At 45.7% G+C, this 16,440-nt stretch overlaps 6 protein-coding genes across 6 annotated transcripts; 2 read left to right on the forward strand and 4 right to left on the reverse strand. All coding sequences in view use genetic code 12, as the record gives it.

Annotated features, from left to right (window-relative positions):
- Window positions 1-1,378: 1,378 nt before the first annotated feature.
- Window positions 1,379-3,496, forward strand: CXQ87_001566 (rRNA-binding ribosome biosynthesis protein; the record flags this gene model as incomplete). Its single annotated transcript, XM_025480101.1, has 1 exon — window positions 1,379-3,496. One exon carries the CDS (start codon window positions 1,379-1,381, stop codon window positions 3,494-3,496), a length of 2,118 nt encoding a protein of 705 aa, XP_025334401.1.
- Window positions 3,497-3,886: 390 nt separating this feature from the next.
- Window positions 3,887-4,903, forward strand: RAD10 (Rad10p; the record flags this gene model as incomplete). The annotated part of the gene is made up of 1 exon (XM_025480102.1): window positions 3,887-4,903. The coding sequence occupies one exon, from the start codon at window positions 3,887-3,889 to the stop codon at window positions 4,901-4,903; it is 1,017 nt and encodes a 338-aa protein (XP_025334402.1).
- A 144-nt stretch (window positions 4,904-5,047) lies between these two features.
- CXQ87_001568 (prefoldin, alpha subunit) lies at window positions 5,048-6,154 on the reverse strand (the record flags this gene model as incomplete). Its single annotated transcript, XM_025480103.1, has 2 exons — window positions 5,048-5,570; window positions 5,946-6,154. 2 exons carry the CDS (start codon window positions 6,152-6,154, stop codon window positions 5,048-5,050), a joined length of 732 nt encoding a protein of 243 aa, XP_025334403.1.
- Window positions 6,155-6,693: 539 nt separating this feature from the next.
- CXQ87_001569 (uncharacterized protein) lies at window positions 6,694-7,628 on the reverse strand (the record flags this gene model as incomplete). Its single annotated transcript, XM_025480104.1, has 2 exons — window positions 6,694-6,762; window positions 6,810-7,628. The coding sequence occupies 2 exons, from the start codon at window positions 7,626-7,628 to the stop codon at window positions 6,694-6,696; spliced, it is 888 nt and encodes a 295-aa protein (XP_025334404.1).
- Window positions 7,629-8,758: 1,130 nt separating this feature from the next.
- Window positions 8,759-11,479, reverse strand: CXQ87_001570 (OPT family small oligopeptide transporter; the record flags this gene model as incomplete). Its single annotated transcript, XM_025480105.1, has 1 exon — window positions 8,759-11,479. One exon carries the CDS (start codon window positions 11,477-11,479, stop codon window positions 8,759-8,761), a length of 2,721 nt encoding a protein of 906 aa, XP_025334405.1.
- A 1,845-nt stretch (window positions 11,480-13,324) lies between these two features.
- On the reverse strand, window positions 13,325-15,988 carry CXQ87_001571 (OPT family small oligopeptide transporter; the record flags this gene model as incomplete). The annotated part of the gene is made up of 1 exon (XM_025480106.1): window positions 13,325-15,988. The coding sequence occupies one exon, from the start codon at window positions 15,986-15,988 to the stop codon at window positions 13,325-13,327; it is 2,664 nt and encodes an 887-aa protein (XP_025334406.1).
- Between the last annotated feature and the right edge of the window lie 452 nt (window positions 15,989-16,440).

The following is a 16,440-nucleotide window of genomic DNA, read 5'->3' on the forward strand; positions in this document are numbered from 1 at the left end:
AAATGAGGCTGGCTGTCAGTCAAAACAGAAATTTGGTAGGTAATTTGGAAACTTTTCCTTCAAGAAACAGCAGCGAGGTGTTTGCAGTTTTGAAGGAGAGGCGTGGCACCTTTACGACTTCGTGGCCTCATGGAAATGTAGATCTCCATTAAGCCTGTGCGACCAGCACAATGTAAAAATAACATAAACCTCAGGCTACCAGGTGAGAGGTAACAATCAAATGGATTGGGTATGGTTTTCAGACTTCGTTATAAGCTGGTGACCCAAACTGAGAGCTTAGGTGCAAATCGACTTGACAGGTGTTTGCAGCCAGTTGACGAGGAATGCACAACCGAGGACAAACCATGATCGTCAAAATAGGAAGTTGAGAAGTACAATAGAACAGAAACCTGGTTATTCTCAATTGCAGAAAATAAAATTTCTTGCATCGAGTTTCCCCTGGACCTATGAAGTCTTGATCTGAGTAATAAGGGAACTGGGTCCGGGCGGCTAACTGTGGAGGATCCACAGATGGGACGCGACTTAGAGTAACCCCTGGAGATCGCCCAGTTTGGTAATGTGTCTTCCACACGATTGATATTTTTATATCGTACGCAATTGCAGCAAATTTTTATTTGGAAACTTTTGGAGCATGACAAAGATTATTCTCAAGTTCAGAAGCACTATTTTATGCATTGGCGCCACAGGCAGTGCTTACTCCAAAGCAGCACACGATGAGCTCAAAAAGGGCGATATGTCTTTCCTTACTTATTTCTGTGATTCTTGTCCTCTACTGAAGGAACCCGTAGAGAAAGAAGTAATTACCGCTTTGCAGCTTCCTCTCTTATTCGTGGTGTAGTTCAAAGCCTCTCAGATATCGCCCATTGGTTTTGCAACCAGGCATTCTGACTCTACCATTTGGTACATTGTTTCTCGTTAAGTGCAGATTTCAGGGATATTCTACTGTTCATTGGAATCGAGTGCAATGTGCCCAATGCTGAACGATCGGCAATTCTTAACGGCACCTAGGCCAACCCACGTTTACATCAAAGGAGTAGCTTCCAAATCAACAGAGCAGATCATGATTACCCAAAATCAAACACTTTTTTTCAATTAGTCGGAGTTTTTCCTTTTTGGTACATTTTTGAGTTTGTCTCGTAGTTCTCTCAGTCCATTTGCAACCATTATTTCTCATCGCACTGTCCATTTCAAGCACCAACTACGGATCTGATTTGAAAAAAAAAAAATTAATCCATCTTCTTGCTTTTCGTAATCGATTTGCAAAACACCTTTAAAATTCAAAATCAAATTTACTAACAAACACCTTGATTGCAGCCACTCTATCGTAGGGTCCTGCACTTCCTCATCTCATCACCTTCACTACTAGCTACTTCCCAAGATGCCCAAAAGAGACGCCAACGAGGGCTTTGCGAACGGTTCGAAGCGTCCAAGACACAAATATGGGAGACAAGAGCTAAGACAAATCAAAAGGACCACTCGGCGAGATGCTGACGAGCAAGAAGAGGAGAATGTTGAACAGTCCGAGCCTGAAGAAGTTGAGATTGAAGCTCCTTCAAACCAGCCTGACAAGAACGGCGAGAACAGAGAAGCCTACAACGCTCTTCTCACACTTTTGAAGAGCGACCATCCAGAGATCAGAAAGAAGGGTCCAAAGGCTTCTCAGAAAGACGACCTGGAGGATATCGCAGGGTTCGATGAGGAAGAGGCCTTGGAGGACGTGCAAGAGGACGCCGACGAGTCAGAAGAAGAAGACTTAGAGGAAGAAGACGAAAATGAGAACATTTTGGCAAAAGATCCTTTTGAGAGTCACTTCAATTTGGTATCTGAAGACCTTATAGAACAGAAGGCCAAATCGTTTGCAGCCAAGGAGCCCTGGATTTCCGACAAATCCAAAGTCGGTGAGACCATATACACAGCTATCCAGCAAACACCACCTGGAGATGTGCCCTCACTCCCGAGCTTCGACAAACTCAGCCTGCTCGGCCAGTATCACTGTATCAAGAGAAGGGTGGGTGAGGCCTACCTCAAGAACTTTTCTGACGAACTCAAACCCTTGGAAAAGGCGTTGGCCGACGAGATGTTCTCCTACAGAGATATTTTGTTCCCATCAAGAACTTACAAGAACACCTTGTACAAGAGACTCTACGCATTGCATATTTTGAACCATGTGTTCAAAACCAGAGATCGAGTCATGAAGAACAATGATAAGCTTAGGCGTTTTCAAGAAGACGTTAAAAGTGGAAAAATTGACCGCTTCACTGAGGAGCCTGAGTTCCGGGACCAGGGCTTTACAAGACCAAAGGCATTGATCCTCTTGCCAACGCGAAATGCTGCTTATGAGCTTGTTGAGCTTCTTATCAAGCTCTCAGGATGTGACCAGCAAGAAAACAGAAAACGTTTTAAGCAGCAATTTTACGAAGCTGGCGGACCTTCCGACACAAAGCCGGCAGATTTCAGAGAGATGTTCAAGGGTAACTCGAATGATTTCTTCAGCATTGGCTTGAAGCTCACAAGAAAGTCTCTCAAACTCTACTCATCATTTTACACTTCCGACGTTTTGATCGCATCGCCAATTGGCCTCTCTATGATTCTCGAGGACCCCAAACAGTCCAAAAGACAATACGACTTTCTTTCATCCATTGAGGTTCTTGTTATAGACCAAGCGAATCAGATTGAGATGCAAAACTGGGATCACGTCAGCACGGTTCTCAAATACATCAACAAAATTCCAAAGGACTTTCATGGTGCTGACTTCTCCCGTGTGAGAATGTGGTCTATCAATGACCAACTGCACTTCATGCGTCAAACAATGGTATTCAGTGAATTTTCAACGCCAACAGTCAACAGTATCTTCTCCAAATCACAAAACATTGCTGGGCGTACGCGGTACAAGCCAGAGATTACTACTCAAACATGTATCATGAACTCAGTGGGGATCAAGATCAAGCAAATTTTTCAAAGATTCGAGTCACCCGACCCCATATCGAACTACGAATCTAGATTCAAGTTTCTCGTCAACTCAGTGTTGCCCTCCATCTCCAAGCAGACGCTGTATGAAGATGGACTCTTGATCTACATTCCCTCGTACTTTGATTACGTGAGAGTCAAGAATCATATTAAACAGCATACGAAGCTTAATTTTGGCGCCATTGACGAGTACCTGTCACAATCTAGAGTTTCCCGAACTCGTCACGCATTCCAGACTGGCAAGATCAAGATTCTTCTATATACTGAGAGATTGCATCATTTCAGGCGGTTTGAGATCGCTGGTGTCAAGACAGTGTTAATCTATGAGTCACCAGCAAACCCGCTTTTCTACAAGGAACTTCTTCGTTTTGTCGCCAAATCGGTGTATAAGGAAGAGGCTGACATTGACCTTTCTTTTGTCAAAACTCTTTTCTCCAAATGGGACGCTGCTTCTCTCGAGAGGATTGTGGGCAATGAGCGGGCGCCAGTCCTCTGCAACTCTGTCAATGAGACGTATGAGTTCCGGTGATTTCTCAGATGGTGGTCGTAATATTAATGTACATAGATCAGCTTGAAAGCACGTTAAAAGCCATAATGAAGCAGCCAATCGCAACGTAGGGACTTAAACGCTCGCCTATACGAGCAAACTTCCAAAAAACTCCGAACGCTCCGTTCTGATTCTTGTCTAAGAGAGCAGGCCACGAAGAGTGGACATATGTGCAAGTACAGATGGCCAAAAGGATGACTAGAAGCAACGACTGGAAATTAAATAGCGCAGACTGTGGTTAGTAGGTTCGAGTGGCGAGAATCTCATGCACATACCATGCTGTGTGGTGTTCTTTGTAGTTTGCAGGAGGAACTGGTAGTGGTAGTTGAATGTTGATACACCTCAGATATCGCGCATAGCTACTACTAAGACATGCCCGATGATATAGACCAATCGTCATTTGCCAGCATTCTAGAAGGTGTCCGCAAGATGCGGGAGTCTTATGATGCTCCAAATCAGCCAACTGCAACAAATTCCTCAAAGTCCGGTGTATCTGAGCAACAGGGATCTATTCGACCCTCAGAGCAACCACAAGTGACGAAAGAGGTGCAATCGCAACAACAAGAGGCGTCAACAGCTCAGTCAAGAGCTGAAACTTCAAGCAGCGAAGGTAGAAATACCTTGAATACAACGGGGCAAATACAAAAAAACCGTCATAGAACGAACAGACCAGTTGGCTCTAGGAGGATCAGGGACAATGTTCAGACATACACCGCTGTTCAGGTGGCCAATTCACAGAAGGGAAATCCCCTTCTTGAAAGTCCCTCCATGAAACTCACATCATGGGCATACAACAGCCAGATTCTTCTGGACTACTACATCAATGCTACGTTACAGGTACTCTTTCTACTGCTCAAGTACCACAAACTTCGGCCTGAGTACGTCTGGCGACGCATTGAAAAAATGAAAGGAAGCTCGATAGTCGAGGAGCTGCAAAATGACGAGGTGCTTCGAGTGCTTCTCGTGGTAGTGGACATTGATCTGCCACAGGACTCTATCCGTTCACTTCTGAGCATTTGCATGAGGCACGATTTGCTGATTGTGGTGGCATGGCTGTTTGAAGAGGCGGGAAATTACATAGCCTACTTTAAGCTGAACGAGATGGCTCGTTCCAAGGTGGATCTGTCTATTCAGGGTCTCAAAAAAGAGGACTACAACCTGACAATAGTGAGTCTGCTAACTACAGTGCGAGCGGTGAACAAGACTGATGTGGCGAATTTATTAGCAAACTGCAAGTCTTTCAAACGGATCGTGACACAGGCTTCAGAGAACGATGGGCTCGCGCAAATTCAGGGTTTGGGAGAGCGCAAGCTACTTAATCTAAGGGCTGCTTTCACAGAGCCTTTTATATTCAATAAGGATTACGACAAAGACAAGACAGATGTCTAAAGTTTGAAGCCAGGCAGGCACTGGCATGGCCCTGGAGGTGTCCATCTACAATATCATAGCGACGACAAGCAGTCTCCACTTTCCAATAAATGCATCTATTAACGACAATTGAAATTGCCAACATTTCTCATTCACGTCACAGCATCAGCTCTGAGCTGCCTGTTGTTGGTCCATGGCCTTCTTGCGCAACACCAATGTAAGGTTATTCATAATCTCGTTCTTCTGTACCAAGATCTCCTTCAACTTTTTCGAGTCTTCGCCCAACTTGGTGAGCTTCTTCTTGTAAACTTTCCTTGCGCTGTCTGCATCCTTCTCCACGAAGTAGCCTGTGCCAATATCAACCATGAAGCGGTCCTTCTGAGCCACCTTACCTGGCAAATACAACAGGGCGGTCATTGGAACGAGCAAGTCACCACCTTCAGAAGCCCCCATGTTGTCTATCGTGTTCACACAGTCTTGAAGTTTTGACTGGGCTGTTTGAAGAGCCTGGAGAGACTGGGTGAAATGTTGTATTTCTTGCTCAGTGGATTTCCTGATTTCAAGAATCTGTTGGGGCTCGAGCTGCAGAATATCAATCTTGCGCTGACTCATTGGAGGGATGTAATGTGGTTGTGTTGAGGAATTGAGTAGTTCTTCGTTGGAGATCTGAGCAGCGATTTTCGCACCTCTCGAGATACATTGTCTGGATGAGAGTAGTGGAACAAATAAGCCTGCAAAAGCAAGGCAAGAAAAGAATGGTCTTCGGGAGAAGAATAAGTTTTCAACGATAAAGCAAGGACAGCTAAATGTTGCGGCGTTGCTTCTTTACTAGAATGAGAGTGACTCTCACGAAATTCAACTGTCCTGGTTTGTCACTCATCAGCCTTGGTAAGCAAACAATATCGGTCATGCCAGCATCGCAGGACAACTCACTGAGACACTCCTCCATCACAGCAACTTCTCTTCAAACCCGCACGATGAGTTCATATCTTCTATCTACATTCTCGTCCAGTATCTCGAGTTAACTATGTACAAAATGAATCGTTAGATCTTCCCAGCTCACTGCTTGTCATCAGTGGCCTGAGAACGCAGCTCATCAAACTCCTCTCTGTTGAACTTCAACTTGTTCTTGTTCATGCCGCCAAAGTCCGAGTTGGCGTAGATGTTGAATAAAATACTGCCGGTACCGACCGCAGTGATGCCAAAAAGGCCCATCACGAATACACGGTGCACGGTGTCTGTGACACGCACACTTAAAGGAAGCTTGGACATGGTGGATCAGATTGGATAAGGCGATGGTGAGATTCGAATTTGGTGGTTGGGTCACGTGCGCGCCTTACGATTCTGGAGATTTCCCGGGTGCTGGAGGGGCCATTTCTTTCGTCATTTTTTTTTTTTTTTTTTTAACGTTCATCAATGAATAAAGTTTAAAACGAGAGGGATTCCCAGGTTAACTTCAGGGTCAATCGTGTGGAGGAATACTGACCTAAAGACAGCTATTTCGCCGAGGCTCATTTGCAACCTTTCCAACCCCGGCAGCTCATGCTTCCTTCTTAGGTCTTCTGGATTTAATAAGTTTTTTCAATCTTGTTTGATGTTGCGTGAAAAGAACACCTTTACTCGCTTGGATGGCGCTGAAATGGCATTTGATTGGCAGTCCTACTCGTAGATAGCATCTGTTCTACTACACCATTCACTTTCTCGTCCTGGTCCGCACTTTCACCATCTCAACTCTACAGCAAACTTTTCATAAACAGTATATTAATTAAAGTCATCCGGCTCGCGTGCAACGAGCATTTTTAGCAGTATCCTTAAATCAAAAGAGCAGCAGCACCGGCAAAGCCAAGAACAGCACCGGCGGCGTTCTTCACACCAGCACCCTCGTAAGAGGAAACAGCGGCGGGGTGGTCTCAGAGGATCTGGAGACATCAGCAACAGTGGTAGGAGTGGTTGGCTTTGGAGCAGAGGTCACCTCAGACTTGGAAGAAGCTGGCTTGGTGGTCTCTGGAGCTGGCTCAGTGGTCTCTGGAGCTGGCTCAGTGGTGGTAGGAGCAACAACTGGAGTGGTGGAGGTCTTTGGCACAACGCACTCCTCAGTGACAGTGACAGTTTGAGCCTCGGAGACAGTGATGGTCTTAGGACCACAGGCCTTGTTCTCACAGGTGGTGATGGTGAGAACAGTAGACTCAGGGCAGTAGGTGGTGTAACCGGTCACGGTGATGTGCTCAGTGACAGTGTTGTTCCAGCCGCCATGGGCAGAAGATGGAGCAGCGGAAGCTTCAGCAGAAGAAGACTCAGAGCCACCGTCTACCTTCTCGAGACCAATCTTGACACAGGAGTCGTTTGGAGCATCATCCACAACAACACCGTACCTGTCATCAAAGTAATGGTAAGGGTCGTTGAGCTGCTTGCAAGCGTAGAGCTGCTTGTCAAAGCTGAGGTTTCCCTCGTCATCAAAAGTCACCTCGCTTGGCGTAACAGCTGGACCAACAGCAAAGTAGTTTCCGCTAACACCAACGTTAGCGGTGTAAGAGCCCTGGGTTTGGGTAAGCAATTTCTTGTCAGTGTCGTAGCTGAATTCTTCACCGAGATAGTCAGAGACACCGAAGTAACTGATACCAGCGCCCTCGTGGAGAGCCTGGATGCCCTTGCCGCTGAGCTCAGAGTTGTCAGAGACAATCTTGAGGTCGACGGTTTCGGCAGCGATAGCAGTGCTGGTAAGAAGGGCGAGAGTGGAGAACTTCATGATGTGATGTGATTGAATTAGTTTGATGAAGAGAAATTGAGGAGGAGGACGGCCAATTTATAGTTGAGAGTTCCCCAGCATCAGAACGCCGTATGGTACTGGGGAAGGCTTGATATGTGCGAGGTGCATTAAGTTTGCTAATTATAGAAGCCACTGGTGGGCCCTGACGCATCGTTGCATAATCATGCGCTGGAACCCCCAAAGTTAGTTTCCTAATGATGCCTCCTGCGGCATGGTACTCTATTTTTATTTTCCTCCTGGACCCTGATATTTTTTTTGATATTGGCCATGGGCCTACCTGGACACCATTGTGTCACTTGAAATTGAAGGAAATGCATAGAAAATTCATGGCTTATGTGGGGGAGACCTCGCTTAAGCAACCTAAAATTCTTTGCCACCAGCCAAGCTCACTTTCTTAACTCCGCATGAAGCCCCAACATCCAGCACTAAAATAAGACAATGTTTTGGTTCCTTCCATCGCGCACACTGACTAAACGTTACAAGAGCGACGTCATGCATGGAAGCTAATCCCAATGGGGCAAACCAGCAGCCAGCTATTCCATTGCATATTATTTCGAGGAGGGCTGAAGAGATCAGTGGAGTATTTGAACCAGGAATAATGGAATTGAACAAGGAGCGGCTGTCCTTAGTCCGTTGATCCAGTCGAAACAATGACTTTTTTTGTTCAAACTGTAGAATCGTTGATTTTCTGTTTCTTTGCTACAGATACAGGTTTGTGTAACTTATGCAGTGAAAGCTAAAAGCAAATCCGCCTCGGACATATGCTTAGGCCAAACTTTAAACACCAATGTAGCAAATCCGGGTAATTGCTGGTGGGGTAAGTTTATGTTTTTATCAAGCCTGTGTCAAAAGCGGCTTGCTTTTGGGCCGTTTGGGATATGCGATGTGTCCCAACCTCTATCATGGCATGTGCGCCATCGGGTCTTGCCTCTTTAGGCGGCGAGCCGAATGCTGATTCGATAAAATAGAGGTAATCAATAGCCCATTTGGGAGGACTTGCTAGGAAATAGAAAATTAAATTATTATCAACACTATAACCATGGAAAGTAAAAATTGAATTATTATTAACACTATAACTATGGGAGGTGAAAATATTATTAGCACTAGAACTATGGGAAGTGACCGTATCTAGGGCCAAAGTATCCGTCTGGAGCATCAACGGTAGCATTAAGTCTTGCTGGTGCGTCTGCATCCAAAACGTTGTCATTGACGTTATTTCCCCACCACGAAATGTTTTTGGAGTGGTACTGAACAGCAAAGAATATGATAATACTGCTGAAAGCGATACCTCCATCCAAACCACCAGAAAGAATAAAGTTGTACTTCTTCCACCAAGCAAGCTTTGTTTTCTTGAGGTAGAGCATGAACACAGCTGACACATACATACCGGGTGTATAGTAACTGAGGTTGTATGGAGCGTAACCAATCAAGCCGGAAGTGAAGACAATTGGATGGAAATACTTACCAAACCTGGTATGACCATAGTATCTTTTGAGGGCCCAGCATGGGAATGCTAGTAAGAACCCAATCAAGAAAGTCCACTGGAAGATTGGGTAAAGGCCACCAAAGACCCGCTTTGGTCCGATAACACCCCAAAGGACAGAAGCAGAGTAGAACGTATTCGACCCCGGACACGTAAATTTCTGTGACTGACGCGGGGAGCAGTAGTCCTCAATGGTATCAAAGGTTACATTGATCATTCCGACAGCCACTAAACTGTAAACAACCACGGAGACCATCTGAACCCTAAAAAGAGCACGAGGAGCAATTCTCCAGTAGTGAGCCTGCTTCTGGTTGGTGATATAATTTTCGGCCTGAGAGTCGATATTGGTTCCCAAGGTCTTGACATAGTTCAAAGCGGTACCATTACCTGGAAGTGCGTAACCAATGATCATTTCAAGCAAAACGTTGATCGACATGGAAGTACCGGTGGAAGCGTACACAATCACGAAAGGCAATAAGAAAACAAAGTTCAAAGCAATTGCAAAGAAAATAGTCCAAACTGGGGTTTGCAAGTTGTAAACTTCAACAGTAATGATGGCAAACACAATCGAGATGATTAAGATAATGAAGAACCACCATTCTGGAACCTCTGGATAGGCTTTCATCGAAGTAGAAAATGGGTCATCGAAACCTTCGTATGTTGAGCTTCTTTTCTTGAACCTGAAAGACTTGATCAAAGACACAGTGGCAAACAGAATACTTTTCCAATCAGTTAAAAGAACGTAGAAAAAGTTCAATGGGTAGAGTGCAAAGAATGAGCCATACGCAATCATGTTTGCCGCAGTATAGAATGGTGGTCCAATCTCCTCATACTTGGCAAGGTCAAGTTTCTTTTCGCTGTTCAAGACTTCAGTAACAGCATAATAATCACCGGTGTTGGTGAAAATCAGGTTGGAGTTGATGGGTAAATAGCCTGTCCACTTATAGTTGGACCACCAAAGACCAATAATCAAAAAGAAACCGAGAAGCATACCAAGGTAACTGTTAATCTGTGCAAAAAAAGGTATAACCAACGGACTGTTGTAGCTGATAATATTCCAGTCGAAAGTAGTGATTGGATTCAAACCCAAGCCGGTTTGCGATCCAGTAATTGCCGCAACGTTAAAGTTATCAGGAGCGGCCCAAGAAATCCAGTTAAATGTGGAAAGTGCATCAAAAAGATAGTTCGGGACCCAGAAGTAAAGGAACGACGCACCGAACACAATCAAGAAGAAGCTGTAACTCGAAATCTTCCATCCATTGATGGTTTCTTTCTTCTCAGGTTGAACCAAGGCACGGTTGATGGCGAGTGTAGGAAGAAGATTTGGGAAGATTGCAGAAACTGGGTACACGACATATTTTCTGAAAATTCCAGCAAATCCGAAACCCAAAAAGTTGGAGGAAAAGACTATAAGAAATTGAGCGCCGATCTTAAAGCTTGGGTTAGCATAGTAACGATCCAACTTCTGAAGATTGATGAAGTACGTTGCATAGACTGCACCACCACTGACACTGTAGCAAAGTGTTGCAAGCATCTGCTCCTTGTGACTCCAGGGACCAGGATTGAGATTGATATTCCATCTCCAGATTTTGAAAGTCTTGGCTGGCAAAATGTATTCAAGAAGTTTTCCGGATGGATAGACAAGAAGCTGGACGACTGAAGAGCCCAAGGAAATACTGGGCATCCTCTCGACGAAAAACTGATTAATGACAGTACCAAGAACCACCCAAATTATACCAATGACATAAACTCTGAGGGTTTCACATGGGGTTTCTGGGTCATCGAATGGATCAGTGACGGCTCTAACCTCAGGGTATGGAGACCAGTAGGCAACAAGGGCCGCCTCAGTCCGGAGCTGCAAGCCCCAATCGAAGATCTTTCCGTGCTCTGCAGACTCCAAAGAAGTAATGGACTTTTCTCTCACAACCGCATCATGTTTTTCATCGGTAGATGAATTTTCCTTCCGCTGGAAGCCCTCTGCTGAGACCAGGCTTGAGTGGTCGACCAAAAGTTTGACGAAATCGTAGTCCTCCATGGGAACATTGAGATCGCCCTTATGGTCCTTCAAGAACTGCTTCAAGATTACCTCGGACTCCTCGACGCTCAAGTGCTGAATTTTTTCCAATATGAACGCCACGGAAGGAGGCAAGTCCTCGAAGTTGTCAAGATTGTCATAGTTCAATCTTCTAACAACATAGAACTTCTGCTCTTGGGTCAAGTCATCAGCGACGGTCTCGAAAGCATACTGGTGTGACCTGACAGCCTCGAGATTCACCTCATGGTCGGCTGCATCGTGCCTGTCACCAGCACTGGTGATACTAGTGATGTTTTCGAGTTTCTCGGACATGACTTAGAGGTTTCCGTCGGACCAGAGACGAAGAGAATGTCGAGTTTAAATATTCGCCAGATTGCTGAACCATGGATGCGCCGGCGTGGCTGCAAAAAATGGTGCATGGTGTGCTAAATGCGGTCGGCAATTCACAAGTTCTGCCGGTCCACCTCATACAAAGTAGAGGCCGAAAGTGTGGCTTTGCGAACGAAGAACAATGCTCGCAGACTGCTATGTCTGATTGTCCATCGACAAAAAGTAGAATAAGGGTTAATTCTTTGAAAGCCACAGCTTTTCGAGCCATTTACCAGTTACACCGGGATGGACCGAACTACCCCAATTCACGATTGAAACCCATTTTGAGACGACGCTGACTCGTTCGCATGCACATTTTTCAGCATCTCATGCGGCTATACGGCTCGTGACACCACAAATGTGGCTACCATAATGCGGATCGCGCGGCTCCAGACATACATTATCGAAACAGCGGCTTTGTGATGCGCCAATAGAAATAAATCATTAGTTGACCAGCCAGAGATTTTTGAGCCATCCTGTAACCAAACGTCATGAGCCAATGCTGCTCACTCAATCCTTGGCTTACATTGACAGCATCTGCCAAGAATCTGTGGTGGCAGAATATACAATTTGACACACCGCCGCATAAGCGACTGGCGATGCACACCAACATCGTGCTCGGTCTCGGTGCTTGGGGTAATAATCCCCAAATTGTGATAGGCGGTTATCGTGAAATTATCATGTCGGGTCTTGTGCGGCACGCCTTAATGAGGATCAATTCTGCTGCAAAGTCTGCGGGTTCTGCGCTAATTCTGCGCTACGACTGTGGCTTAGTGAAACGCCTTTGGGTGGATTTCCGGTTCACGTTAGCAGCGTGATGGACAATATGGGAATCTTCTTGACCAAAGCTTTCTCTTTGGGTCCTTGCATGGCACGAGGGCTTCGATTTGTCTTTGTAATGCTTTCTTGCTCTTCCTGACGTGGAGGTGCACCACAATTGCTTATCATTTCGGCGGACCCGGATGCCACACGAACGGACTGTCTGTTTGGGGAATAATCTGTCAATAATCTTACATGTCCCATGCCTGACCCCACACCCTGAATGTGCTAAAAAAGAAAGGTAATAAGAGCAACGGCAATTCTTTTCAACCTAGTGCTCCATGGTTTTACACGGCCTACTTCTCCGAGATGTCAATGAGTTTCCTGGCAGATATCACTGGGCTCGATGAAATCCAGATCTTCTCTGAACGTAATGGTAGAAGCTCCTTGTGATTCCACGTAGAAAATGTTTCAATCAATTTAAGTCTGTGACCGGTGTTTGATTACCCCCTTGATTTTCCCTGTCACCAACTGTGGGTCTTAGCGACGTGCATTTGCTCAAGAGCCGTACCAGAGACGGGCTCGTAGTCTCGAAAGAGGGTACCGAGTAGATCGACCAGCCATGGAACTTTCACTCAAAAATGTGATTGAGATGCTGATATGTTCCAGGTATGTAATTGCAAACTGTGATGCCCGGTATTCATGAACTACCGGAACTATACCTACTTTGGTCTATCCCAGGTTTCTGGCGCAAGGAGAGACCTTAAAGCTTCCCTAGCAGAAGGTGCATTTGAAGAGAGCTCCAAATCCAAACCACTTGACAGTCAAGACTCCCAGACAAGTTGCAATGAAGGTTTTAATTAATTATATAAGAGATCGGCCTCATACACAGCGAAAAACTAAACTGTTATCGATTAATTACGATTAAAAGAATCAAGGGAAACTGCCAATACGTGGACCAAAGTACCCATCAGGAGCCTCCAATGTGGCATTTTTCAACGTTTGCTGACCATATCCACCTTCCACGCCTTAGTAGGAAACAGAGTTGCCCCACCAGTCAATAGGCTTGTCATGATACTGGACAGCAAAGAAAATAATGATACTGCTGAAGGCAACACCTGCGTCCATGGCTCCAGACAAGACGAAGTTGTACTTCTCCCACCAGGCCTGGTAATGCTTTCTGATATAGTACATGAAGATGAAGGAGAAGTACACACCTGTGGTGAAATAACTCAAGTTGTAAGGGGCATAGATCAAGAAACCTCCGATGATCAACGTTGGCTGGAAGTATTTGGTGATCTTCTTTGGTCCGTATTTTTTGAAAAGGATGCAAGGAATTGGAGCAAGGGCACCGATCAAGAAGCACCACTCTAACAATGGGTAAAGGCCACCAAAGACCTTCTTGGGACCGATTGTACCCCACAAGACTGAAGCGGAGAAAAAGACGTTTGAGCTTGGGCAAAGAAACTTCTGGGAACTTTGAGGCGTACAGTAGTCCTCGACATTGTCAATCATAAAGTTCATCACAGCCAAAGAAATGAAGGAGGCAATGAAGACAGAAAGCACCTGACAGCGGAAAAGAGCTCTTGGTGGGATCTTGACATAGTGACCCATTTTTTGATCGGTGATATAGTTTTGTGCCTGACCGTTGATGTTGTAACCCAACGCCTTGATGAAGTTCAATGCGAGACCGTTACCTGGCAAGGCATAACCGACAATCAATTCCACCAACACATTAAGACCAAAACCCCAACCAGTGGTGGCTTGGATGGCAGTGAGGGGAATCAAGAAGATGAAGTTTATTCCAAGTGCAAAAAAAATACCCCAGACTGGGGTCTCAGCAGGATACACTTGAACACAGACAATTGCCAATACAACGGCGATGATCAAAATGACAACGAAAGCCCAGTCGGCAACTTCCTTATATTGCTTCATCATCGTGCTGTGTGGGTCATCAAAGCCTTCGAAGGTGGACTTTCTGAAGTTTTTGAATGAGCCACCCAAATGCTTCAAGGCAAACCACATGGGTCTCCAGTTCCAGAAAACTTCATAGATGAATGCAAAAGGGTAGATGGCAAAGAAACTGCCGTAAACGAGCAAGTTGGCAGCTGAGTAGAATGGTGGTCCAATTTCTTGGTACTTTTCATTGTCAAATAAAGATCTCTCGTTGACGACTTCCTGGACTTGGTATCTCTCACCTTTGTTGTTAAATAAAGTGGAGGTATTGATTGGGAGATAGGCCGACCAGTAGTAGTTGGAGTAGTAGAGTCCAATAATGCAGATAAAACCGATGAACGAACCAATGTACTGGTTGATCTGAGAGTAGAATGGGATGATCAAAGCACTGTTATAGTTGATAACGTTCCAGTCGAATGTTGGAAGTGGGTTGAGTCCCAAACCGTAAAGCGAACCCGTCACCAAACTCAACTCGAAATTATTAGGGGCGATCCAAGTGAGCCAGTTGAAGTAGGACAATGCTTCAAAAAGGTAGTTTGGGATCCAGAAGTAAAGAAACGAGATGCTGAAGAAAAGGAAGAAAAAGTTGTATCTCGAGATCTTCCATCCATTGATGCTCTCCTTCTTATCCTTCTGCAACAAGGCTCTGTTCAAGGCAAGTGTGGGTAAAAGTGTAGGCCACAATGCTCTCACAGGGTACACAGCGAATTTTCTGATGATACCGGCGAAACCAAAACCCATGAAGTTTGTCGAGAGAATGAGCAAAATCTGGTAGCCCCAATCGACCCACTGGTTGTTGTAGTAACGAGGAAGCTTTTGCACGTGGATGTTGGATGAAACGTAAGGTGTACCAGCAGACACCGAGTAGAAGATAGTGGCCAACATTTGCTCCTTGTAGTTCCAAGGACCAGGGTTCAAGTCAATGGACCATCTCCAGAGTCTGATTGTCTTCTTAGGGAGAATAGTAGCCAACAAGACACCCGAGGGGTAAAGCAAAAGCTGCACCACTGCAGGACTCAAAGAAATACCGGGCTGCCTCTCGGCAAAAAACTGGTTCACGAAAGAGCCCACACCGGTCCAGAGGATACCAAGAAGGTAAACTCTGAGGGTCTCCACGGGAATACTAGGATCATCGTAAGGGTTGGTGACAGATCTCACCTCTGGGTAAGGAGAGAAATAGGCAATCATAGCCGCTTCGGTACGAAGCTGGAATTCCCAGTCGTGGATCTCCAACTCGTTGGACTCGGTATCTGAGCCCTTCTGGACGGTATAGGTCTGGGGACCCTTCTCATCAATACTAACCTTCTTCTCCTCCACCAGGGAGGAGCCATCCTTCACGTCCCCAAGGGAAAGGTGCCGAGGAGCGTCGTCGTAGAGCTGCTTGATGAAGTCGTATTCGCTGGTGGGAATGTTTACATCGTCCTCGTGCTCTGTCAAGTAATTATTCAAAATTTGCAACGACTCCTCCACAGGAAAGTGGGAAATCTTCTCCAACATGAAGGTCGCCGTGACGGGCAAGTCGTCAAGCGACTCCAAGTGGTCAAGATTGAGACGCTTCAAGACATAGAATTTCTGAGCAGAGGAAAGCCCATCAGCCACATCCTCAAGAGCAATATCCTGCGAGGTAAGGGCTTGAAGATCTACCTCGTGATCCTGAGTCTGGCCGTGGGTGCCCGAGCTGAGGATGCTTGTGATTGCTACCACGTGTTTCTCGTTGAGCGTGTTTTCCTGAGGCATGGCAGCTTTTGGATGGTTTGAAAAGCCGTGGAACCGGGAACTATTTATGCTGATGGCTCAAGGCCTTGGCAAGCCGCCAGTGGAGCAAAATCGAGATTTCACCCATAGCAGTCCAAAGTAATTTTCTTAGCATCCCTAGGAGCCGGAGAAAGCATGCGGCATTCTGGTGTTGAATCCCGGCTTCAGGTCGTCTATCTCACTACAAACCCGATAATGCAGCCTGAAGCGGCAGCGCCGCATATAGTGCATAAAAAAGCCTTCCCAACCAACGCGAGGTTTCCTAGAACCATCTCACTCGCATGAAGAGAGCCAGCACTTTATTCATAAAAAGTGGTTTTCATCATCAGTAAAGAAAAACTTCTCAGCTCAACTGCTTCTTCTCTCACACAATCAATGTGTCACCGTGATCCACACATTGACGCTTATCAGCGGCTTGTCTTGGCGTTTTTTGC

This window comes from Candidozyma duobushaemuli, assembly GCF_002926085.2.
Source record: "Candidozyma duobushaemuli strain B09383 chromosome Unknown B_B09383, whole genome shotgun sequence".
Taxonomy (NCBI): Eukaryota; Fungi; Ascomycota; class Pichiomycetes; order Serinales; family Metschnikowiaceae; genus Candidozyma; species Candidozyma duobushaemuli.